At 38.9% G+C, this 27321-nt stretch overlaps 1 protein-coding gene across 1 annotated transcript; it reads right to left on the bottom strand.

The window, feature by feature from the left end:
* Positions 1 to 12277: 12277 nt before the first annotated feature.
* LOC125997323 (pepsin B-like) lies at positions 12278 to 23198 on the bottom strand. Its single transcript, XM_049765770.1, has 9 exons — positions 23143 to 23198; positions 22440 to 22593; positions 20285 to 20402; positions 19679 to 19797; positions 18816 to 19015; positions 16816 to 16938; positions 13629 to 13776; positions 12671 to 12769; positions 12278 to 12463 (listed from the first exon to the last, which is right to left on the bottom strand). The coding sequence occupies exons 1-9, from the start codon at positions 23196 to 23198 to the stop codon at positions 12311 to 12313; spliced, it is 1170 nt and encodes a 389-aa protein (XP_049621727.1). The 3' UTR covers positions 12278 to 12310.
* Positions 23199 to 27321: the final 4123 nt, after the last annotated feature.

The raw sequence follows: 27321 nt of genomic DNA on the forward strand, positions 1-27321 counted from the left end.
ATGCCCTGGAAGAGCCACGGGTGAGAGGTGAACTGATTTGGGCAGAGTATCTGCTCGTCTTTGATATACTGGCATTATACCGTGACACTGGCTCTCAGAACGAGGACATCATGGAAAGCCACCTGGCTCAGCAAGAACCCACAGGCCAGGGCTGGAGGTCTTATTTTTCTAGTCTGCCATTTATCAATGAGTCCAAAAGCAGCGAAGAAAAAAATATCACACATGTAATCGTGACCCTCTCCCTCCCACCATTCTATTTCCCATATTTCCCCATCAACCAACCTTCCTTGTTTTGCTTCCTTTCCTGCCCTCATCCTCACCACCAGTCTCCTTTCCACCCTGTTTATTCCCTGTTTCTTAATAAATGTTAGCAACTAACCTAAAGCTAATGTCATTCTTGGCAACCTTTGACTCTTCCAATTGGTCTAGCTTATCAAGTTCCATTTTTGATGTTGCATGACTGAGGCATTTGATGCTATGTTTTGGTCCACATGGCTTCATTACACTACTCTCAGTTTTTATGTACTGGAATAGCTCGTAATCAAACATGTCCAACACAACCAACCAAAAGAAAACCCTCTTTGAAAATGAGCACATGAAATCCTGCATGTTAACCTACAGTATCAAAGAATGAAGCACTTGAGCTTTAGACAAGTAGGAAGTTCTTGATATTTTAGGGGTGCATATCAATGATAGTTATTATTGTTGGGGAAGGATAATATATGACCTTAGTATTTGTAAAAATAAAATTTGGTGTTTTAGGATTCGTACAGATAGACTTGAGCTAGGACAACAGGTCAAAAAATGGAATACATACTTTCTATTTGGGCCCCAAATTGAATCTCTTGTTTTCAGTAGCCATTCATACATTAGCTTTAGAAGCACCAGAAATAGGGTGCATTCCACAACTGGTATTTATGGTTCAGAATTTTTAAGTTTTAATTTTTTAAAAATAATACATTTATTGGGCCGAAGAGATAGCATGGAGATAGGGCATTTGCCTTTAATGCAGAAGGACAGTGGTTTGAATCCTGGCATCCCATATGGTCCCCTAAGCCTGCCAGTAGAGATTTCTGATCTTAGGGCCAGGAGTAACCCCTGGGCACTGCCAGGTGTGACCCCAAAAAACCAAATAAGAGTAGTAATAATGGTGTCGTCGGGAAAAAAGAGTAATAATAATAATAATAATAATAATAATAATACATTTATTTAAGCACCATGTTTACAAACATGTTTGTAGTTGGGTTTCTATCATAAAAAGAACACCCCTCTTCCCCACTGAAATATTCTACCACCAATGCTGCCCAATTACTCCCCCCACCCTAAGAATATCATTTTTTAAATGGCATTAACAGGGGGAGCACAGGGATTATGGCACTTATTTTGCACATCTATAAATATGGTTCAGTTCCCCAAATAGCATTTTCTCCTGAATAACCTCAAAAGAATTTCCCCAATACGATGATGGGAGTCACTCCCACCTCCTACCTAGATGGTCCAATTAAAATATTGCAATAGAGATTTTACCTAAAAGAAATAAATGAATGATCATTAAATGAAAAATAAATGCTTATACATGAAATTGATCCACAATAAGACAATGTGTGTTACTCATTAAATTACTTAAAAGAACACACTAGTAGAGAGTACAGTGAGGATGAGGAAGTTCTGAAATCTTCATATGACGTACAAACAAATATTAAACATTACAGTACTTAAAGTTGTTATGTATAAATTGATGTTATTAGTTGCTCAAAGCTCAATTTCTAGGTTTATATCCAAGAGAATGAAATACATAGTATTCATAGGCGTGTATTCAGATATTCAGGGCTTTGTTCCTGACAGATCAAATACAAGTGACTACATACTAGTCAAGGACAACTAAACTGTCGTGTGTCCCTAGGATAGTTTCATAGAATCTGCTAATACATGTTACAAACATGGACGAACCCAAGCAAAATTGCAAAAAACAGAAAATCTTCTGTATAGTATCTGCTAAGGATCTCTCTGAGAAGACCATGGAAACACATTCTAGACACAGAGAATTGTTGGGGACATATAATTGAGGAAGAATGGGTAGGTGATTGGTTAAAATGGGCAGAAAGGACTTGGTAAATAGTGTTCAAATAATAATTCTGGGGCCGGAGCAATAGCATAGCAGTAGGGCGTTTGCCTTGCACGTGGCTGATGCAGGACAGATTTGGCTTCAATTCCCAGCGTTCCATATGGTCCCATATGATCCCTGGGAGCAATTTCTGAGTGCAAAGCCTGGAGTAATCCCTGAGTGTTACCAGAAATGGCCTAAAAACCAAAATAAATAAATAAAATCTTTTTTTTTCCTTTTTTTTCTCTTTTTTTTTCTTCTTTTCAGATTTCTGGGTGGCACCCGGCAGTGCTCAGGGATTATGCCTGGCTCCAGGCTCAGAGATTGCCCCTGGCGGGCACGAGGGACCATGTGGGGCGCAGAGATTCGAGCCGATGACCTCCTGCATGAAAGGCAGACGCCTTGCCTCCATGTGATCTCTCAGGCCCCTTCTTTTCCCTCTTCATGGGCTCTGCCATGATGCCTTTCTCAAGACCACGACATTTTTTGTTTGTTTGTTTGTTTGTTTGTTTTGTTCTGTTTTTGGGGTGCTTAGCGTTATTGTTGGAACTCTTAATAGATATTTGACACTTCATTTCGTAGGGGTGGACTGTTTCACCTTCTTTTTCTCCTTCGTCTCTCAAACCGATGGCGAGAGCCTCTAAAAGAATTCTGCTTATTCCCGGCGTATTAGACTTTTACCCCAGTTTATTATTCTTCTCCTCTTCAAACAAAACCACATAACTTGAACTAGCTAGTCCTGCCCCCCAATTAGAGGGGGAAATAAAGGAGGCATCAGGACCAAACAGGTGTAAGACTACGAAGTAATAGGATAGGTACAGAGGGGACCACATATTCTAGCAGCCCTGGGGGTGAGGGAAGAGGTAGGACAAAAACGGAGGAGTAGGGAAGACAAACCGGTGATGGGAATCCCCCCTGATTTTATGTAAATATGTACCTAAAATATTATTGTCAACAGTATGTAAGCCACTATGATCAAAATAAAAATTATGTTAAAAAATAAAATAAATAAATAAATAAAATCTATTTTAAATATGAGCTTGAGGGGCTTAAACATTGATTTTGGTCTTCTCTCTGTCTGACTCTAAACTATGCCACCCTATTTTTTCTAAAAATTTTCAGGCTAGGGGATGGAGCGGTGGTGCAAGCAGTAAGGCTTGCCCACCCTAGCCTAGGATGGATTCAATCGCCACGACCCATATGGTCCCCCAAGTCAGGAGCAAATTCTGAACACATAGCCAGGAGTGACCTCTGGGCATCACCGGGTGTGAGCTCCCCCCAAAATCTCAGATTATAAATGAATACATACTGTAAGTGATTGTTATAATAGTTACATACTATTAGGAACATTAAAATGGATCTAGATTGCTTACAAATACATGCATCTCTATTTGCATGACATATATGACATAATGTATTGAAGAAGTACAAGAAAATGACATACCATCATCATAAAAAATGGGTAGCCATGAACATGGGCATAGTAGAAGGTAGACAAGACCTTTGGCTAAATTCATTTAATGAATAAAATATCTGAGACAATCTGGAAAATGTAAGCATCTGCAAATTGGGACAGAGAACTTGAATTCTGTAATAATAGTTACTATTTGTTGGCAAGCTACTATGTGCTAGAACTGTGTAGGAATTTCTCAGATTTTGGGTATACACTTTAAAAACCTCTGTGCTAGGACTCAGCTTTGATTTCCTCTGTTTTATTTGTTTATTTGGGGCCACACTTAACCTTGATTTAAGGCTTGCTTTTGGCTGTGCTCAGGAATCACTCTGGAAGTGTCTGGATCCTAGTTGGTACCAGACATTGAACCCAGGCATCAGCCACATGGCAAGGCAATCAACATGCTGTGGTAACTTCCTGAACCTTTATGTTTTAAAATAAAACACAATTGGTTTACCATTGTAAACCATTGATGGTGCACCCCATCAGGAACACACTTGCACCCATTCATTTCTTTTTCCTTGCTTCATGTGGCATATAGAGAATATGCGTAGTCCTCAAGCAGGGAGTTAGATAAAAAGCTATCCAATTTAAACATCCAAAGTATATTTTTTAGAGCCAAAGAGAGTGGTAGCTAAAATTGAAAACCCAAAATCTTCAGTAGTATTTCTCCCCACGAAACGTAAGTTCATTTTTAAGAGCTCTCATTACCCAAAGGTTAAGTAGGTCTTCCAGAGAGTATTAGGAATGCTTCTTGTTTTATTTTGTTGTTGTTGTTGTTGGATTTTTTTTTTTGGTTTTTGGGTCATGCCCAGCAGCACCCAGGGGTTACTCCTGGCTCAACTCTCAGAAATCACTCCTGGCAGGCTTGGGGGACCATATGGGAAGCAGAGATTCGAACCACCGTCCTTCTGCATGCAAGGCAAATGCCTCATCTCCATGCTAAGGAATGCTTTTTGTGTCTTGAGCTGGTGCGCAGGCCCCAATAATGACTGAGAAGTGTGCAGAAAACCCTCTACCAGGCAGACAAGGTCATGATCACTCATCATTGCCTCTCTATAGTAGGCTAATTCATCAGGGTATAGTAAGCTACCTATAGTTTTATATAAGTACAAACACCCCTCTCCAGTGAAGAAAACACATAGTTAACACTTAGCACAATTTCTGACATTTCTAAAACTTTTCTTAGCTTTTGAGGTCACTCTTTTCATCAGAACTAGAAAGAACCATTTTTCTGGCCAACAAAGATATGAGGAGACAGAGCCATAGCACAGCGAGCAGTAGGGCGTTTGCTTTGCATGCAGCCAATCCAGGAAGGAAGGTGATTCGAAGCCTGGCATCTCATATGGTCCCAAAAGGCAGAAGTATTTCTGAGCACATAGCCAGGAGTAACCCCTGAGAGTCACTCAGTGTGGCCCAGAAACCAAAAATATAAAATAAATAACAAATATAAAGATGTGAGGAAGGCTGGGATAATAGCCAATGATGCTGATGCTCAGGGGTTACTCCTGGATCTTCACTAAAGAATCATGCTCAGGAGAACATATGGGATGTTGGGGATCAAGCCCTGGTTGGCTTCATGGAATGCAAACACCCTACCCATTAGACAATCACTCTGGTCACTAAATAAAGATTCTTTTGTGGTTGTTATTTTTAGTTCACACCCTGCAGCGCTTAGGGGTTACACCTGATACTGTGCTCAGAAACCATTCCTGTGGCAGGGGACTGGCACACATTACAAGAAGAAGAACTATCAGTGCTGGAGGAGATGTAGAGAGAAAGGAACTCTTGTTCACTGCTGGTGGGAATGCCGTCTAGTCCAGCCTTTATGGAAAACAATGTGGGGATTCCTCAAAAATCTGAAAACTGAACTCCTATATGATCCAGCTATTCCACTTTTAGGGATATACCCTCAGAACACAAAAAGACAATACAAAAATCCCTTCCTCACACCTATATTCATTGCAGCGCTATTTCCAATAGCCAGACTCTGGAAACAACCAAGATGTCCTTCAACAGATGAATGGCTAAAGAAACTGTGGTACATATACACAATGGAATATTATGCAGTCATCAGGAGAGATGAAGTCATGAAATTTTCCTATGCATGGATGGAAGCTATTATGTTGAGTTAAATAAGTCAGAAAGATAAAGATAGACACAGAATAGTATCCCTCATCTATGGGTTTTAAGAAAAATTAATGACATTACTGTAATAAGGCCCAGAGACAATCGAGTTAAGGGCTGGAAGGACCAAAATGACCAGCTCACAATTGGAAGCTCACCACAAAGAGTGGTGAACGCTGTTAGGGAAATAACTACACTAACAACTGGCATGACAATGTTAAAGAATGAGAGAAGTCTTTTTCTTGTAAAGTTCTGTCAGTGCCCTGTATATTTTGGATATTAGCTCCTTACCTGATGGGTATTGGGTGAAGTTTTCCCACACGGTGGGTGGCTCTTGTATTCTGGGCACTATTTCTTTTGAGGTCCAGAAGCTTCTCAGCTTAATGTATTCCCATCTGTTTATCTCTGCTTCCACTTGTTTGGAAAATGCAGTTTCCTCCCTGACATGCCTTTAGTCTCAATGTCATGGAGTGTTTTACCTACTTGTTGTTCTATATACCTTATGGTATCAGGTCTGATATCAAATCAGATATCAAAATCCATTTGGATTTTACCTTTTACATGATGTTAACTGGAGGGTCTATGCTCGCTTTTTTGCAAGTGGCTAACCAGTTCTGCCAGCACCATTTGTTGAAGAGGTTTTCACTGCTACAATTAGGATTTCTTGCTCCTTTGTCAAAAACTAGGTGCTTGTATGTCTGGGGAACATTTTCTGAGAACTCAAGCCTATTCCACTGATCTGATGGTCTGTCTTTATTCCAATACCATGCTGTTTGGATAACTATTGCTTTGTAGTACAGTTTAAAGTTGGGGAAAGTAATGCCTCCCATATTCCTTTTCCCTAGGATTGCATCAGCTATTCAAGAATGTTTATTGTTCCAGATGAACTTCATAAGTGTTTGATTCACTTCTTTGAAGAATGTCATGGGTGTCTTTAGAGGGATCACATTAAATCTGTATAATGCTTTGGGGAGTGTTGTCATTTTAATGATGTTAATTCTGCCAATCCATGAGCAGGGTATGTGTTTCCATTTCCGTGTGTCTTCTCTTATTTCTTGGAGCAGGGCTTTGTGGTTTTCTGTCACATCCCACTCAGGAGGGGCACACACCAGAAGGTGTAGTGCTCTCCTGAAAAGGAATTATTTGCCAAAAAGGCCCGCTTAGAGCAGTCAAAATCACTTGACCCTTTGCGTGGATTGTTTGGCCATAATTCTAATATGTGGCTGTAACTATCTCTCTCTTTATTTTTAACCAATATTAAAAATCAGGCCTTAGTAAATTCTTTCTAACAAAGGAGGACAGTACAAATCCCGCCAAAAGTCTCCCACTTAACAGCTCCCTGTAATTTTTGCTACTTTGGTGACAAGATCAGGTTTTTCCAAACACTTAGCTCATAATAAACCAATTTTCAGTTTTCCCCCCAAAACTCTAAAACATTTCTCTCTCTTCCCACTTCCCTGAAAATTACCTGTTTCCCCCTGCTTATCCAAAACAAAACTAACCCAAAACAAAACTTCTTTTCAACTTCAGTATCGGTTCTTTAATGTGCAAATTTTATCCATGGACTTTCATTCTGTTTCCCATTTTCTTTGATGTCAAGAATTTGCACCCTGCATTCCAAACCTCAAACCTTAAAAGCAGCCAGCTCAAAAAATAAATTTGTCTTCGTCTTTCTAGACGCAAGTCCCCACGCTTTTGTGTGTGGTCATTCATTTTTTACAATATTGTTCCGTAATTTCGCCATTTCGTGTACCCACTCTCTCCCCGTGAAGGATTCCCGACCTCCACGAAGAATCTGTTTTCAGGCACTGAAGTCTTGCAACAGAATTGGCTCACAACAGTTTTCTTTGTATAGGTCCTTCATGTCTTTGGTCAAGTTGACTCCAAGAGATTTGAGTTTGTGTAGCACTAATGTGAATGGGATTACCTTCTTAACGTCCATCTCTTCCCTATCATTATTGGTTTATAAAAAAGGCCATTGATTTATGTGTGTTAATTTTGTAGCCTGCGACATTGTTATATGAATCTATTTTTTCTAGAAGCTTTTTGGTAGAGTCTTTAGGGTTTTCTAAGTAGAGTATCATGTCATCTGCAAACAGTGAGAGCTTGACTTTTTCCTTTCCTATCTGGATTCCCTTGATATCTTTTTCTTGCCTAATCACTATAGCAAGTACTTCCAGTACTATGCTGAAGAGGAGTGGTGAGAATGGACAGCCTTGTCTTGTACGAGAATTTAGAGGGAAAAATTGGGGAAAGAAATGAACAGACACTTTGATAAAAAAAAAAAGAAATACAAATGGCCAAAAGGCACATGAAAAAATGCTCCTCATCACTAATAATCAGGGAGATGCAAATCAAAACAACGATGAGATACCATCTCACACCACAGAGATTGGCACACATCAAAAAGAATGAGAACAGTCAGTGCTGGCAGGGATGTGGAGAGAAAGTAACTCTTATCCACTGCTGGTGGGAATGCTGTCTAGTTCAACCTCTATGGAAAGCTATATGGAGATTCCTCCAAAAATTGGAAATTGAGCTTCCAGTCGAGCCAGCTATTCCACTCCTAGAGATATACCCTAGGAACACAAGAATACAATACAAAGATCCCTTACTCACACCTATATTTATTGCAGCACTATTCACAATAGCCAGGCTCTGGAAACAACCAAGATGCCCTTCAACAGATAAATGGCTAAAGAAACTGTGGTACATATACCCAATGGAATATTATGCAGCCATCAGGAGAGATGAAGTCGTGAAATTTTCCTATACATGGATATACATGGAATCTATAAGTCAGAGGGAGAGAGAGACACAGAATAGTCTCACTCATCTATGGGTTTTAAGAAAAATAACAGTCACTTTTGCAACAATCCTCAGAGACAATGAGAGGAGGGCTGAAGCTTCCAACTCACTTCATGAAGCTCACCACAAAGAGTGGTGAGTGCAGTTATAAAAATAACTACACTGAGAACTACCATAATCATTTGAATGAATGAGAGAACTGGAAAGCCTGTCTAGAATACAGGTGGGGGTCAGGTGAGATGGAGGGATATTTGGGACATTGGTGGTGGGAATGTTGCACTGGTGAAGGGGGTGTTCTTTACATGACTGAAACCTAATCACAATTATATTTGTAATCAAGATGTTTAAATAAAGATAATAATAAAAAAAGAATGAGAGAAGTAGAAGCCTGTCGTGAATACAGGCAGGGGTGGGTGATGTGGGGGCTACTGGTGCTAGGAATACTGCTCTGCTGAAGAGGGGTGTTTTTTGATGACTGAAACCCAACTACAAACAAGTTTGTAATCCTGGTGCTTAAATAAATATTTATAAATAAACAAATAAACAAATAATTGCTTAAGAAATCCCTCAAGAAACTAGAGTGATAGTCGAGGGAAAGGTGCTTGCTTTGCATACAGACTTCTCAGGTTCTATTCCCAACACTATAGATGGTCCTTAGAACCCCATCAGGAGCTTCTCTAAATAGAGAGCCTAGAATAAACTCTGAGCACTTCTAAAAGTAGCTCAAAGGAAAAAAGCATGGGAAAACATATCCCTCAAATATTTTTTAGCGCACATTTTGCCTGGTCGTATCTCTTGAACAAAGACAAATCTTTGGATGTAGAGTTTAAAGGTGGCAGATCTTGATGACACTCTACTTGGAAAACCCTACAGCCTCTACCAAAAAGCTTCCAGAAACAATAAATTCAAATAGCAATGAGGCAGGATACAAAATTAACACACAGAAATAAAAGGCTTTCTTATACACCAATAATGATAGGGAAGAAATGGACATTAAGAAAACAACCCATTCACACGAGTGTCACACAAACTCAGATCTTTTGGAGTCAACTTGACTAAAGATGTGAAGGGCCTATACAAAGAAAACTATAAAACCCTGCTCCATGAAATAAGAGAGGACATGTGGAAATAGAAACACATACCCTGCTCATGGATTGGCAGGATTAACGTCATTAAAATGGCAATACTCCCCAAAGCATTGTACAGATTTAATGCGATTCCTCTAAAGATACCCATGACATTCTTCAAAGAAGTAGATCAAACACTTTTGAAATCCGTTTCGAACAATAAACACCCTTGAATAGCTAAAGCAATACTTGGGAAAAGAAATATGGGAGGCATTCCATGCTATCTCTCCCGGCCCCACTTTATGTCTTTAATCACGTCTTTTATTTAATCTTTTTTTTTAAAAGAAACTTTTTTTCTTTAGATATGTGCAAGCATATATATTTTTAATTTTTGTCATGTGTCTGTTTTCTTTTCTCTCCACCCCCAAATCCCCCAAATCCACCAGCAATATAATGTAGCACCACTTCTTCCTGCAAAGGCATATTAAAATAAGGGGAAATTTTATGTGTAAAAAACAAGCTCTTATATACTAGAGATAAGAACTCATACTTTTTTACAACACAGGGGCATCTCCCACCCTGAACTTATGTCATGTGGAACCAACTTAGACCCCAGGGAATTAAGCACCAACCGTCCAGCCTTGACTCTTGACTCTTGAATCACAGACATAGAAACAACAGAGTTCTCCACAACAGCTCCAGGAGCCACATCCCCTCCAAGTCATCCATAATGCTGCTCTGACACCAACATGCACCAGTTCTAAATTGATAACCTGACAACGAGGAAATGATCTAAGAGCAAGTTGTCCTTCCTCACCAGCCAACAATGAGACAAAATCAGAAGACATGTCACCCTTTGATCTGTGCAAAAGCCAAGATCACTATCTACAGATGACTGGTTGTTACCACCAGGACTGGACAGTATGCATCCCGGGACCAACAACAACAACAACAACAACAACAAAATCTCTAGCCTAGCTTTTGGTCTACGATCTGTTCAACAAATAAGATCTCCAATTCCAGATGTCTGACTGAGACAATCGCAACTGAATGGGTCTTCCAGAAACATAACGAAAGGCTCTATCCCAGGCTCCATCCTAGGTGCAGCATAATGACCAACTACAGAAGATGGATGAAAACGACATTGAAGAAGCAGAATTGCTAGAACCACAAAGAAAGATTTAACCATAATCTCCATTCCTTGAGCTATACAGACACCAAGATCTCTAGATACAGAGGTCGGATTTTACCATTCAAAACGAAGCAGAAGTCTTCCATATACCACAAAAGCACAGAGGGGAGAGTAAATGATCATGCAAGGAATCTATAGTTAATCCCATGACAGTATACTTCAGGGATGGAGAAACCCTGAATCTCCTAGGCCAAGGTAATTCCCTCTATAATATCCCCAATAGTTAATGTGCCTATGCTGGGGGGAAAATAAAAAAAAAACACACAAAATAATCATTTTATCCACATATATATTTATTATTTATTTTTTTGACTTCTTTATTTTGGTGTAGATATTGAAGTTGATGTCTCCAATTTTATTTTATTTTATTTTATTTTTAATCTTTCTCTTTCTTTTTGCACTCTGGCGTGGTTTGATTTCAGGACCGAGACTATTATGTGGTGCTTGTCTTTATTGCTGTAGTGCTCACTGGATATTTAATTTGATCTTTCTTTCTGTATTGTTGTGGTTTTTCAATTACCTTTTTCATGTCCTCTCTCAAAATAAGGCTGAAAGCCTCTAGAAGGACTCTGCCCATTTTCAGCTTATTTGATTTTTCTTTTATTTTTATTTATTTTTTTATTTTACCCCATTCTATTGCTTTTCTTTCCTTCAAACAAAACCACATAACTAGAATTATCTAGCTCCATCTCTCAAATAGAGGAGGAAACAAGGAAGAGCCAGGACCAAACAGATCTATGGTCACTAATAGTAAGCTAGACAAAGAGGGGACCACCTACTCTAGCAGCCTGGGGGTGATGGTGGGGGATATGTGTTGCAGGAAGGGAATGGGGGGGTGGGGGGAGGCAAATTTGGTGATGGGTATTCCCCTGATTCAATGTTAATATGTACCTAAAATACTACTGTGAAAGATATGTAAGCCAATATAAGCAAAATAAAAATTTGAAAAAAACAGTCTTACTTTTTCTGATTTTTATTAGCCTTGAGAATACCTGCTTGACATGTCCCTTAGGGTTCTCTCTATTTCTATGGACCTCTCTGTTGCTATCTTTGTCTCTTAATGAATACAATAAATGGGCTGGAAAAATAGCTCAAAGAACTGAGGATATGCAATTATCCTCTGAATTGACCAGGAGTAACCCCTGAATACAGCACTTCCTTCCAGCACTGGCAGGACTGAATACTACATAAACAAGAAAATAATGATGATTAAATAGTTAGTGGAGGTTTTTTGTGGAAGGGATCAGCCTCCAATCACAGTTCTTAGTGCAATTATCCCTGGGCTTTGGCTTTCCTGCAGAGCCCTCCATCTTCTCTCTCATTGTTTAAATAGCAGATTCCCAGAAACCAACTGCTGCTTCATTTCCATTTAGAATAAATGACTAAAAGCAGAACACACAAAAAAGAAGGGAAGACTAGCAAAGATGTTTTGAATTCCAAGATTTATTAGTAGCAAGATTTAAGACGCCAGGAGGTCTTTAAACACGCTGCCATTAGACCCTGAGTGAAGCACGTAGAATGGCTGTCCTAGCAAGGTGGGACAGTGGCCTCTCTCCAGTCTAGGCAGAGTAGGCAAAGCCCACCCTGTTGTTGGTCATGTCGTAGACAGAGTAATATTCCTTCAGGAAGACATCTCCCAGAATCCAAAGTGGCTGTCCATTTGGAGAGGGCAGGTAAGTGGCCTCAATTCCCAGCCTGCAGTAGCCATTGTTCTGAAGAGACCAAGGACCAATCAATGATATTTGAACATCTTTACCTGTAGCATCGTTCCCAACACCACCCTTCATAACTTTTTATCCCCATCTCTGACTTTTGGTTTACCTTCAGCATAGCCCCAGATAATCACCAGGGCTTCCCAAATTAGAACTGGGGTGGGGACACCTATCATACATGCAGGGAGCTTGGGAATGACTACTTACATTGAAGACATAGGCAGAGGGAGGCAAAGGAAACTGGGAACCACTGATGATGAAAGTGATGGTGGGCATATTCTGTATGTTGTTGCAGCTGACCACAAACTGAGAGACAAAGAAGAGGTGATTGTGAGCATCTCCAATAAATTGAACTCAGCTCAAAATCCCCAGCCCTCCCATCCCCTCTGCCTTTATTCCCTGTGAAACTCTCTTCTTGTCCTTTCAGCAGAGACTGTTTCTGAGTATAGGAAACAAAATCTGATGCTCTGGCACACTGATGACCAAGTTTTCTTGTTATCTTGAGTTTTTTTCCTAAAAACATATCTGAGTTTGATTGTCTTGGTATGGCCATCAAGAATTAAGTATTTGGAACTCAACTTCTAATGTCAGTTATTAGAGAGCAAGCATAGACACACACTTATAGAAACACTCTCAGGTTTACACAGCCATGTTTATACTCATTACACACAAACACACACACACACACACACACACACACCATGAATCAGGATTCTACCTGAGCCTAATTCCTGCAAAGAAGATAAAACTACAGATAAGCATACAAAGGGAAACAAGTGTAGGGTTGGAAAATGACTCAAAGTTAAAGTCAAATGCAAAAGTGCATTCCCATAGAAGGAAATCCATGTGGATTGGAGAAATGTATTGCACCCTGAGCAAAATTTCAGTGTAGTCTAATGCAGTGTCCCAACCAAGCTGAAACATGAGTTGAAGACCTGCAAAGAATCAGCTCAGACTAGGGTCAGAATGGAATTGGGATTACTATCTCTTCTTTCCCTTCCTTGAGAATGCTAGACATATTAGGCTCTATCCCATCTAATCTGTCCCTCTGTAGTTCAAATCCCCACCCAATATCTTCTCTTCCCTCTCATGAGTTCATAGTCCTTAAGTTCCTGTGTTAAATCTGCAGAATATACAGAGAAATTCTTAGTTTCTAGTTACTCACATCACCATTCTGAGCCTGTTGAGCTCCTGTTGCCTGCAGGAAGGAACCCATGTACTGCTGGGGGACAGCCAACAAGAAGGTGCCAGTATCCACGATGGCCTGGCAGCCCTGGGAGCACCAGTTAGTGGCCTGGTTGCCGATGGAAAACCTGAGGGTGACACCAATGCAAAGAGAGCGATGTACCTCTGTAATACATCTGAATTTATTTCCACCCCTTAGCCCCAGCCACAGCTGCAGCAGCTCTGACTTTCATTTTCTCCCAGGAACCCAGACACCACCCAAGGCACATCTGCAGTAAAACACTCTGTGCCTTTGTTACTTTGGAATAATATCCTCAGTCTTGGGCTGGTGATCTTTGACTGAAACCTCTTTTTAAAGAAGGGACCAAGGTTTATGTGTCAAAAGCAGTCAGGACTTACAATGAATCATAAAATACCCTTTGAGCACCTGCTATATAATATATACAATGAGGTACCATTTTACACCAGTGAGGATGGCATATATCAAAACTAAAGATACCACTCTCTATTGGTGGGGATGCAATAAAAAAGGAACTCTCATCCACTGCTGGTAGGAATGCTGCCTGGTCCAACCCCTATGGAAAATGTATGGAGGGTTCTCAGTAAATTCAAAATTGAACTGCCATATGACCCAGAAATCCCTCTTTGGGTATCTATTCCCAGGATAGAAAGACATTCTCATCCAAAGAATGTATGCACACCACTATTCATTGCAGCACTCAATTACAATAGCAAAGACTTGGAATCAACTTAGATATTAAACAACAGATGAGTGGATCATGAACATGTGGTACATATACACAATGGAACACTACATCGCAGTAAATATGATACAATCATGCAATTTGCAGCAACATGGATGGAACTAGAAGATATTATGTTACATGAAGTAAGCCAGAAGAAGGAGAAGGATAAATACAGAATGATACCACTTATATGTGGTATTTATAATAACTCCACAAAGAAACACAACATTGAGCATCTATGGTAAGTGAAGGGATCAAATCAAGTGGAAGAGAAGAAACACAAAGCCTTGACTCTCTTTTATGCTACAAAGAAACCTGCAACAATGGAGACAGCTGTTTAGATTGAACAAGTATTCAATCAACCTCTCACTACAAAATCCTATAATAATGTTCTAATGTTTTTATCCACAGAATCAGGTGCAGAATATGATTGGATGCTAGGGACTCCTGCTTAAGTGCTCAATTATAAAATAACTTCAACTTTTTTTGTCCAGAGAGATCCTTGGAGATATAGGTTGGACATCCTAATTTCAAAATTTAGTGTTCTACAACATTAGACTCCATATACAGTGATCATTATGACAATGTCTTGACAATATACTCAATTTACCCATTTCCTTTTGATTATGTCTTCTACCATGACCTAGAGTTTATGACCAAAGAGAATACAGAAATAGACAACTGCACCATAGACTTTTATTACAGGTCCCACTCATTGAGTATGTTTTTGCAAATTACTATTATCATTTTTCTTTTCTTTTCCTTTTCAATTCAAGCTATGTTACTATTATATCATAATGCCCATGCTGTCAGTTTCCTTTCAGGAAAGGTAGCTCAATGCATAAGACACAGTGGATGATACTACATAGGGTAGATTCCTCTTATACTCTTCACTATCATGTTGTTTAGTACTCTAAACATGAAAATTATTCTAATATGCTCCATACACAATTTAACCCTGAAAACAAAGTTCACCCCTGCCATTGGTGAAGTGCCTAGAAATTGGGAAACCTTTTCTCTCTGGTGTACTGGCCCTTTTTCTCTCATTTTTTTTAAATCTATGTATTTATTTACTTTTTAATTTAATTATTTTTCAACCTTAGAATTGTCACAGTTCCCTGCAACAGCACCAGGAATCACCCCCCACTTCAAACCCTAATACTGCTCTAACACCAAATTGCTTTCGGGTGGGTTCATATTATACCCTAATAATGAGGAAACAGCTACAACTTGATCTAAGGGCAGGCTGCCTTACATCATCACCTAATGGTGAGATGAAACTAGAAGACACTCCTATTCTAGGATGTGTGCAAATCTAAGATCACTAATTAGAGAAGACTGACTACAACAACTGCCACTGAGCAGAACTTTTGCTGGAACCACAAAGAAAGATTCTATCATAGACTTTGTCCTAGGATCTGTGCAAAAACCAAGATCTCTAATTACAGAAGACTAATTGTGACAACTACGACTGAGCAGAATGTTTCCTGGTACCATAAAGAAAGACTTTGGAGTTTGACAATGAATATGTCTGGAGCCTGTAGTTGGTTTCATGACAGTATGCTTCAAGGGTGGAGATACCCTGTATCTCTTAGGCCGAGGGAATTTCCTTTCTAATTTCTCCAACACTTACTATGCCTATGCAAAAAACAATAAAAAACAACAAACAAAAAATAAACCTTGCTACATCAGCCCCCTTTTTCTTTTAAACTTATATTTATAATTTCTAGATAGGATCTATCCCCATTTTTTAATAGAACCATATAACATGATCTTGTTCTGCCTCACATTTCTCTGTCTTCCTACAAATTGAGAAAAAAAAGTGGATGGTACCGGGGGCAAAGTAGTCTTATGATTATTGAGTGGAAATAAAATATGGTCAGATCTAAATACCCAAACCAAAGTCAACAATAATAGAATCAAGAGACCCAGACTACCACAAGCTATACACAAAAGGGACCTGTTACACTAAAAGTTCAGGGGCACAATGGGAACAATGGCAGAGGGAGGTCAACACTGGATGTGGGAATGGCCCTAATTCACTGTCATTATGTACCTTAAATATAACTGTGAAAGACTTGTAATTCACAGTGGTCTCAATAAAAATTATTTTAAAAAGAATTTTATGTATAACAGTATATATTTCTTCAATTATCTTAGTCAAATCATGAAATAAAAATATACTTTATCCTTGATACCCTGAAAGCCCATGTATGAATTTTCCAAAAAGACATAGTGAACTCCGTGACCTAAAATAGGCATTTTTTTTTAACATTGCAAACTTTCTTCCCTTTTTTCTAAAACAGATTCAAAAGAAAATGTGTGTGATATGCACAAAGCGAATAAGCCAGGACAAAAATAGGGAACATTGTCACAGTGGAGAAACACCTTAGAGAGTTAGCAACTATATTCTCTACTTACCCCTCAATGGCAATCTGCCAGTAGAGTTCCCGGGTCACTGGGGTCCAGACAATCTGACCAGAATAAAGTCGGGTGTCCACTCCCCCCAGGATGAGCTCTCCTCCATACTGATAGGTTGGTTGACTGGATAGGAATATAGAAAATCGGGAGTTTTCTCAACACAAATATGTTAGGCAGTTCCTCTCCCTCCTTCCCAAAGACTCATGATTAGGGTTTGGAGTGGGGTATTCTCCTAAGCATCTCTATAGATAACTATACTTGGCTCAAGGCACAAGACAGAGGTGAATTCTGACAGAAATTTCCAAAGTGTCTGAGAATGCAAACATAGACTGCGCCATAAAGAGAAATTGAAATTGGAAATTGAGTATCTGAAGACAGATTTTACAAGGCACCTAAACAAATCCTTCCTGGGACAAAAAGAGGGAATATATGAACCTGGCATTTTCCCTGGAAAGATCTCAGGGAGTTAGGATGAGGGTGTTCTTAAAACAGTCAGAGTGGAGCAGGGTTTCAACATTTTTATAACTGCGGAATAACACCAACCCATGAGCCAGCAGTTGACATACAATGCACTAGAAAAGCATTTGTCAATGAGGAGCTTTAAGACTCCCTATTGGTCCCCAGGGTATTCCAAGAGTGTCACAGATAAAATACCATAAATTCAACTAGGGTGCCTTTAGGATGGGAGGGTCATGGGAAAGAGTAAAATAAAAAGTCAGAAGGAAGCTATTGTTGGAAAAGGTTAAAAAACAACATTGATATAGACAATATTCAATGGATTTAGATGTCTTGTTCTCACTACCCTGGATAAGCATAAAATCAAAGAAAGAATTCAAGTAACCAAAGGATCACATACTTATGAAAGAATGATCTGGGAGTAAAGTTTAATTTAAAAAGTTTAAGTTCTTGGGACCAGAGCGAAAGCATAGCAGTAGGGATGTGGCCAACCTGGGACAGACTCAGGTTCTATCCTTGGCACCCCATATGGTTCCCAGAACCTATAAGGAGTGATTTCTGAGCACAGCCAAGAGAAACCCCTGAGCACCACTGAGTATGGTCCCAAAACAAAAACAAAATAAAACAAAATAAAAAGTTAAAGGCCTAATAGAGAGAAAGCAAGCATTAAAATTTGAAATCAAGATATCTGAATTGTCTTATATGACTGAAACCCAACCACAATCATGTTTGTAACCAAGGTGTTTAAATAAAAAAGATCTAAAAAATTACTTATAAAAAAAAGATATCTGAATTGGAGTCTGAATTTAAACTTCTCCATGGATGATGACCTGTTCATTATTGACAACTTATCTGAAACTCCATTTTCTCACTGGCAAAATGAAGTTAATTACAGGATTTTTCAAGTATTATTTGGAATTACTGCACTTCATAAACTTAGAGATGTGTATAATTATAATTATCATTTCATCATTGGTCTCTTCACTAATTAACACTCCTCTGACATGACCTGTGGTTATGAAAATCTAATAGAGCAGTCTCCAGATTTACTAAACAATAGTTGAGAAGAAATGCTCATATTTGGGCCTGGAGAGATAGCACAGCGGCGTTTGCCTTGCAAGCAGCCTATCCAGGATCAAAGGTGATTGGTTCAAATCCCAGTGTCCCATACCATTCCCCGTGCCTGCCAGGAGCTATTTCTGAGCAGACAGCCAGGAGTAACCCCTGAGCACCGCCGGGTGTGGCCCAAAAACCAAAAAAAAAAAAAAAAAAAAAAAAAGAAAAGAAAAGAAAAAGAAAGAAAGAAATGCTCATATTTAAGAAAAGTGCCACGTGGCTTTTTACCTTAATTAAAAAATCCTTTTAACACTTCAAATAAAATTATCCCCAACGGGGAACACAAATTTTCCCAAATACATAGAGTGTATATAACAAAATATATTCAGAATGTAAGGAAACTCTATAACCTGGGTTTTGTCTAAGTTGTCCACCATCCCCATAGGATCTCATTTATTGAACCTCCCTCACAGGACAAGTGCTCTTACCGAGAGAAATAAAAGCTGAAGATGGGTTGAGTGAGCTGGCCCTGCTGCAGCATGCCCTGCATGACTGTTGGGGCATTTCCCACAGCCATGTTGGGATAGGCCATTCCCAGGATCCCATCAAAGTCTGAATAGTAGAAGGGGTCATTAGGCTCATTCTCACTCAGACCAAACTCCTGGTTATTGATGACAATGTTTTGAACCTGTGCCAAGCAGACAAAACAGCTTAAAAATTTAGGTGAACAACCTTCCCAGACCTAGGTTATCTAGTATCTGGAAACTAGAATCTTTCTAAGGGGTAACAAGTTGGCTTCTATCATACTGAATTCACCTGTGGGAATGGGGACAAGAGGAAAAATAAGGAAAATAGCATTGCTCGAATTAAATGCATCCTAGGAAATCAGAAGCTATTTTCTGGAGTTGCATTTCCCACTTAAGTGAACAGTGAAAGAACATAGACTAATTTTATTCTGATCCATCCATTTCAAGTACAGAAAAACTCTATGGGTGTTTAATTCAATAAAAAAAATAAGATAATGCTTTAAATTTCCAAAGTGAAATTGTGGGGAAAATGCATTTATTCTTTGTGTTTTCAGAGGGCAGAGTTAAGATCCTATTCTAGAGTAAATTCAAGAAAATACATAATTTGAGCAGAGCATAAAGAAATTCCTAATTCAAGACTTTTATGGAAGCAATATTTGCCTTGAGGGGGAGAATGAATTAGATGGAATTTGATGTCTTTTCCAACACTCAACTTCTGGGAAGGTTGTACCTAATTAGTGATCATTAATTTCACTGCCAACTTAAAATTTCAGAAAATAGTAACCAAGCCAGAGATCCTCGGGGACTATGAGAATAACACTCACTGTCACAGTGTCATATCCCAGGACCACACTCAGACTGCCACTCCCATAAGACAGTGTAAAGGTTTGCCCATCATTTCTGAAGGTGGAGGACTGGTTGGGGTTGAATCTGTTGTGTTTGGCTGCAGAAAAAAAATAGAATATTTCTGTCAGTATTTACTTGTTCTCTAAAACTTTGGAAGCAACTTATCTTCAATGGCCTGAAACCATGACACTAAGACAGGGACTGGGCTTCAACCCCAAATTCTTTGTACTGTGGAAAATCTGTGTTAACTCCAAAAATAATTAGACACTACTCCCAATACATTCCAACTTTAGGCATAAATCACCTCACATGTGCCAGGAATTCTTCCCACAGAGGAGATTGAAAGGAAAGGAACAATTTAGAAAGAAATGGAAATTTTAGCTTATGATTTTTTTTTCAGAACTGTCAATACATCTAAATATAAGCAGAATTTCTAGATGTTTCTACCATTAGAAAGATGATACTATTCCCAAGATCTTTAGACTTAATAATTTAGTCTGTGTTCTGTTCCGATTCTGCCCATTCTTTGTCATCTCCTCTTGGGACATAGGGTGGGTTGAGTGCAGGGATATATGAATACTCACTGCAGGCCTGGCTCTGGCAATAGGTAGAGGGCACCCATAGGTCGGAAGACCCTGTGTCAAAAAGGACCAAAAAATTTTGGGGTGGTGTCCCAATGCTGATCTCACCAAAATAGAAAGCCTGTAAAGAAAAGTTTGCCAATTAGTGAAATTTTTATCCTAAGATTGAAGGATAAGTTGACGCACTGGAGAGCACATTTGGCCCAAATCATGCACTTGGGGGAATAAAAAACTTCTTGCCCTAAGTTCTTATTCCTATCTATTGCTAAGATCACACGATATTATAGCCTTTCCCCTAATTGCAAGCCTTTGACTAGCAAATATTAATACTAGTAAGAATATCTTCTTTAAAATGTATTGCCTATTTTCAATAAGGTGGAACTTCCATGGATTTACCATACTGTTCCATAACAACCAAAGTTGAAGAAGCAATAACTTTTTTATCCTTCCCTAGTATCCATCCACCCTCCATACATAACACAAATGTGCACACATACACAAGAGCACATACATGTGCATTCATGTCCAGTTACAAACACTTTCACACACACACACACACACACACACACACACACACACACACACACACACACACACTTCTTCTCTCCTTCTTTTCCAAAGTAGATACTTCCATCATATTATTATCCCTCTTGGTCATCTCCTAGCAAAATATGCTAACCGCCTAGAATTAGTGGTAGTAGGACAATAAAAACAAAAGCAAGAATTTCACTGTCAATATACATGATATATATACTTTCAGTAACAATATTGCAAACCACAGTGTCCAAAAGGAAAAAAATAATACAGACAAAGAGAGATTAGAAAAATGTCTGCCATAGAGGCAGGCAGGTGGGACAACAGGATAGAGACTAGGAACTAGTGGCGGATGGGTGCTTGACATTATATGACTGAAACTAGATCATGAATAACTTTGTAATTGTATCTCATGATTCAATTTAAAAATATTTAAATTTTTTTCAGTCAGATGGTTTCATCTAGTTAACCAAGAGCCAGCCTTTTCAGTTATTTTCCTGTAATATCCCCATCTAAAAAAGTGGGAGTTGTAACAGAAGAACCCTAAAGTTGCTTCTAGCTCTGACACTCAATGTAACATTTCATAAGATACCTATATGTTGTAAGGATTTAATCAGACATTGTAGCCTCAAGAACATGTAAATAGTTACCCTAGGCACTACTGTATATTTGGGGGGGGGGGCAATTCAAGGCTGTGCTAAAAACTTACTCCTGGGTCTGAGCTCAGGGATAACTCCTGGTGGGTTCTGGCTATCTTATGAGATTCTGGGGATAGGGGCCGGCGAGGTGGCGCTAGAGGTAAGGTGTCTGCCTTACAAGCGCTAGCCAAGGAAAGGACCATGGTTCGATCCCCCGGTGTCCCACATGGTCCCCCCAAGCCAGGGGCAATTTCTGAGCACGTAGCCAGGAGTAAACCCTGAGCATCTAACAGGTGTGGCCCGAAAAAAACAAAAAAAAATAAAATAAAATAAAATAAAATAAAAGAGATTCTGGGGATTGAATCCAGAGCAGCTGCATGCAAGGCAAAATGCCCAACCTGCTGTACCTCCCTGGCCCCAACACTACAGTATCTTACAAAAGGAGGTAGAATATATAGTGCCTGGAGTACCTAGAGAATGAATTTCTATTTCTTCTAATACTTACTTATCATAAATTTGGGGCAAGGATTATGTATCTTTTCTTCTTAACAAACAGGAAAATATAACCACCTCGTTTTTGCAAACCTGCTCTTGTGCACCTGCTCATGGGTGTGTATCATCCATCTCTGTCTATCCATCCATCACTGAAGATTTTGTCTGGAAACCCTGCACACATTTCTTTCTTTGCCCTTCACTACATAGCTGGAGCTTCCTTGGATTTTTCAATTTGTTTGAGCATTCTCACTGAATCCCTAAGTATAAAAAGGTACTTTAAAGAAATGAATAGAAAGTGCAAGGAAAAAAAGAAGTAAAGGAAATTAATATCTATTAAGTAGTACTAACTTGTTCATAATATTCAAATACTTTCAGAGATGAGAAGGATTGTATTGAGTAACTGGTATTCAAACCAGAGCTAAAGATTATAAATGAATCTCAAAGAATAATCAATAATCAGAGTTATGGGCACAGCCTTCCCCTTCACTCACATCCATGTAGTTAGTGATGGGCTCATAAGCAACAGCATCATTACTGAAATACTTGGTAGCAGGATCAACCTTGGGATGGTTTTTAAGGAAAGTCTCTAATACACCATGCTCCTCCATTGTTTGGCGAATAGACTTGCCTTTCCTCAGAAGGATTCTGCACAGAATAGAATAAAAAGGAATGAGTCACAGCTTGCTCCACTTAAACAATCCCTTCAGTATCTGTGAAGTTTTCAAGTTCAGAAGGTCCTTTTTTGGAAAATCCTCTAGAGTTTTAACGAATTACGATTATGGCACTCACTCTAGCATTTCCAGCATGGAATTCACTATACCTTATATTTGGTTTATATTATGTATTGGCTTATATATTATGCCCAGAGAATGAATGTCTGTTTCTTCCTCATAAATTTGGGACAAGTATTATGCATCCTTTCTTCATAACAAATAGGAAAATATAACCCCATTTTTGCAAATTTGTTCATGTGCACTTGCTGATGGATGCACATCATCCATCTCTCTATCTATCCATCCATCCATTCATCCATCTATCTATCACCCATTTCATTCTCTGGGGGTCTTGGCCATCACAGAGTATTTAGTCGATGCTACGAATAGACTATATTATAGCCTGCCTCTCCTGAATCCTGTATGTCTTTGCTCTCCCCTACTTATTATGCTCCCTAGAGTGAAAACTTGTAATACACACCTTTCTACACCTTCTGAGAGGTGTAGACAAACCAAGAACAAAACTAGGATCTTCATGGTGTCGATCTATAACTGCTCACCAACACACAGGACTCAGTGACAGACCCAAGGGTTGGGACAGGCAACAGGTGGTTGGGTCTCGCTTTTATACTCTGGTCACTGTGCACGTTTTATCTCTAGACTTATGGGCTTGTGTACCTTTATACTAGTTTGTCTCAATACATACCCATGGATTATATTTGTTTTTCCTTTGACAGTACTTTAATATCAACTCTGTAGTTAATTTCAAAAGCAATTAATGGCTTTTCTGATAAAAATCTAAATATTAGTTTCTGATAACCTATAAAATGCATTGTGGACAAAAGATCCCGGTGTTTGTGTCTACTGGGAAATAAGTGGCAGCAACTTCTGCCAAAACAATAGATCAAGTAGTTTTTGGGTTCCATAGAGCCTCTGCTTTTTAATGTGTAGTCACTTTCACTTCTTTTCCTCCATTCTCCTCTGAGTAGTTCATCTATAACCTTCCATGTTTGATCCTTCTATCTAATTCATGACATTCTTTGCTCTTTCCCTTTTTTCTTCTTATTTTTGGTTCAATACTTGTAGAACATTTATTAAATATCTATTTTGTGTTTTCACAATTGTATTAAACTCTGAGGATCAAAGATAAGCAATACTATAAAATGTCTGCTTTTATTTTTTGAAAAGATATATGTATAGTTAAATTACAAGACAAAGTGAACACTCAGGTATTTAAATGTTTGTTAAATAAAAGTGAATAAGAGCAACAGTACTTACAAAGCAAGCCTGGAAAAGGAATGGGAGGGAAAGTCTTCACAGAAGAGGAAACATCTGAGTCAGAAGTTTTGCAGAACACTTGATGAAAAGTCATTGTAAGAAGAAAAAAAACCTTGATCAAAAGCACAAAGCAATGAAAATACTTAAGGAGCTCAAAGAACATCTCAACCAATGTGACCAAGAGAGCAATTCTTCTTGTCAACAAAGACTATTAAAGGACATGTTCCAGTTGTACACTATTTCTTGATGCTAATTGTAGCTCTGAAAATTGATAAAGCATTAGAAATGAAAAGAATCGTGATGCTGTAAAAGGAATACTTACAAAGCTCTTTTTTTAACTTGGCATTTTATTTCTTTTTAATAACTAAATTCTTCAATTGAATCAGTGGGTGATACACAGCTACAAGGTTGTTCAAGAGTGAGTTTCAGTCATATAATATACAATAACCTTCACTGTGCACATTCCCCATCACCAATGTCCCCAGTTCCTCCTGCCTTCCCCACTGCCCTCTCCCCTGCCTATGACATTTCTCTTCTATTTCTCCTTTTCCTCTTAGACACTGTGGTTTGCAATATTGTTATTAAAGGGGTATCATGTATAACACTTTACCTTCCTTCAGCACCCAGTTCTTGTCCAAAGTAATCCTTTCCAAATATCACTGTCACAGTGGTCCCTTCTCTGCCCTAACTTTACTCCACCCCCCCACTATTTGTGCACACTTCCTACCATAGACTGGTCCTCCTGGACCTCATATCTATTGTCTTTGAATATTATTTCCATACTATCTTTTCTTAATTTCCATAAATGAGTGCAGTAATTCTGTCTATCCCTCCCTCTGATTCATTTTCCGCAGCATACTACTCTCCATGCCAATCCACGTATAAGTAACTTTTATTACTTCATTTTCTGAACAGCTGCATAGTATTCCACCATGTAAATGTGAAAGTTAAGCTGGTTATGTAGCAATCCAGGTGATGATCTGGAGGCTAAGCTTTGGGCAGGATATCACATGTGTCAGATCCTCTGGGAGAAACTTTGGGAGATAACTCATTCCTTTTAGATAAGAGTGGGATACTTATAATGTGCTCAGCTAATCAGGTGCCAAGGATTTCAGACAATCAGGTTAGGGGAAATCAGAGTATGGCCTCAATGTTTTTAGGGGAAAACAGGCTATGAGCTAACAGTTTGTACCATTCTTATAAATCCTATCACCCCCATCTGGGGGGTAGCTTCTCCTACATGATTACCTGTTAAGGCTACTTTCAGGGGCCTAGTGAGAGTTGGCTTTGTGGAACCTTTGCTAGACTTCCTTGGTGAGAGCCTTACTCTGCCTTCCCAAGCTGAGTTACATAGATGGAGCATGGTTTCTTTATCTACGCATCTGTTTTTAGGCACTTGGCTATTATGAACAGTCCTACAATGAACATAGGCCTGCAGAGGGCTCTTCTGCATTGTGTTTTGAGACCCTTAGGGTATATTCCTAGGAGTGGTGTTGCTGGGTTAAATGGAAGCTCAATTTATAGTTTTTTGGAGAAAAATCCATATTATTTTTCCCAAAGACTGAACCAGTTGACATTTCCACCAACAGTGAAAGAGACTCCCTTTCTTCCCTCATCCATGCCAGCACTAGTCAGTGCTGTTCTTTTTGCTGAATGCCAGTCTCTGTGGTGTGAGAAGATGTCTCATTGTTGTTTTCATTTGTATCTCCACAATGATTAATGTTATGGAGCTTTTTATTTGTTTTGTTTTATTGCATAGGGGGAGACACCTGGCAGTGTTCAGGGGTTACTCCTGGTTCTGTGCTCAGAAAAGATTCCCAGCAGCCTCGGGAAACCATATGGGCTGCCAGGAACTGTGCCCAGGTTGGTTGTATGCAAAACAAATATCCTATTCACTGTGTTATTGCTCTGGCCTCATTATGTGAAGCATTTTTATGTGCTTTTTGGCCATCTGTATTTCTTCTTTGAGGAAGTTTCTGTTTATCTCTTCTTCCCATATTTTGAAAAAAAAATTACAGGCTATATCCTTAAACACAGATGCAAAGATCCTCAACAAAATAGTAGCAAATAGAATTCAACAATTCATCAAAAAAGTCATACATCATGATTAAGTTGGATTCACTCATGAAAGAATGGTTTAACATATGCAAATCAATCAACATAACACACAATATCAATAAAAGAAAAAATAAGAACCATATGATCATAGCAATAGATGTAAAGAAAGCAGACAAGATCCAGTACCCATCATGATAAAAAAAATTCTCAACAAATTGGAATTGAAGGAACTTTCCTCAATATAGTCAGAGCCATTTATCACCAGTTCATGTCAAACATTGTATTTAATGGGGAAAGACTCTAAGATCTGTCACAAGACAAGGTCGCCCAGTCTCACCACTTCTATTTACTATAGTACTAGAAGTACTTGCCATAGGAATTGGGCAAGGAAAAGATATCAAGGGCATATATAGGAAAGGAAGAAGTCAATCTCTCGGTGTTTACTGTTGCATACCTTTAAGACTATAATAATACTATTATTAAACTAGCATATTTCAGTACTTCAGTATTTTAACTACTATTCTATCAAATTATTTATAATGTTCCTTGGGCTAACTACAACACACTACAGCTTTATGAAATGAACTATTGGCCTAAAGTACTAGGTTTCTTTAGGGAAGTACCAGACTGTAAGGGGGGGACTTGATGCAATGCTAAGTAGTACTGAGTTCTTTCTATAAGCAGTACAGAGACATTGACATTTTTTCAGAGGCCAGAGTGTTAGTACAGTAGATAGGGCACATGCCTTTTAGCCAACTGACCTGGGTTTAATCCCTTGTATCCTATAAGCCTGTCAGGAGTGATCCCTGAGCATAGAGCCAGAAATAAGCCTTTAATTTAATTTTATTTATTCCCTTCTCCTTTTTATTGTTATAACTGAGATGACCAGAGATGGTACATGCTTGTTTATAGTGCTTCAAGGGAGTTTTTAAACTTGACATAGAGACTGCATATGCCCTCACTGAGATTTATACTTTCTTCATTGGTTTATAATCATATAAATCTTCACATTTTAGGGGTATAATTTACCATACTACCAAATTATCAATATTTCTCATCAATAATCTAATTAGTACCTCTATATGTCCAGCACCCTTTTTATATAGGCCACTCTCTCTGATGCTAAGTGGCATCGCATTGTAGTTTTGACCTGCACTTTTCAAATAATACGAGTATATCTTCTTTTATCTTCTTTGTGGTTTATTTTTGGGGGGGGTCACACCTATGGTGCTCAGGGGTTACTCCTAACTCTGCACTCAGGAACCACTCCTGGTGGGGTAGGGGGACTGTATAGGATGTTGAGGATGAGATCTGGGTCAGCCGC

The sequence above is a fragment of the Suncus etruscus genome, chromosome 19, assembly GCF_024139225.1.
Source record: "Suncus etruscus isolate mSunEtr1 chromosome 19, mSunEtr1.pri.cur, whole genome shotgun sequence".
Classification (NCBI taxonomy): domain Eukaryota; kingdom Metazoa; phylum Chordata; class Mammalia; order Eulipotyphla; family Soricidae; genus Suncus; species Suncus etruscus.

Coding starts and splice junctions, on each gene's coding strand:
- LOC125997323 (XM_049765770.1), bottom strand. CDS start 23,198: ATGAAGATCCTAGTTTTGTTCTTGGTTTGTCTACACCTCTCAGAAGGT. Junction 19,016..19,678: donor TGGGATATGACACTGTGACA/GTGAGTGTTATT, acceptor TGCTTGGCACAG/GTTCAAAACATTGTCATCAA. Junction 13,777..16,815: donor TGGCAGATTGCCATTGAGGG/GTAAGTAGAGAA, acceptor TGTCACCCTCAG/GTTTTCCATCGGCAACCAGG.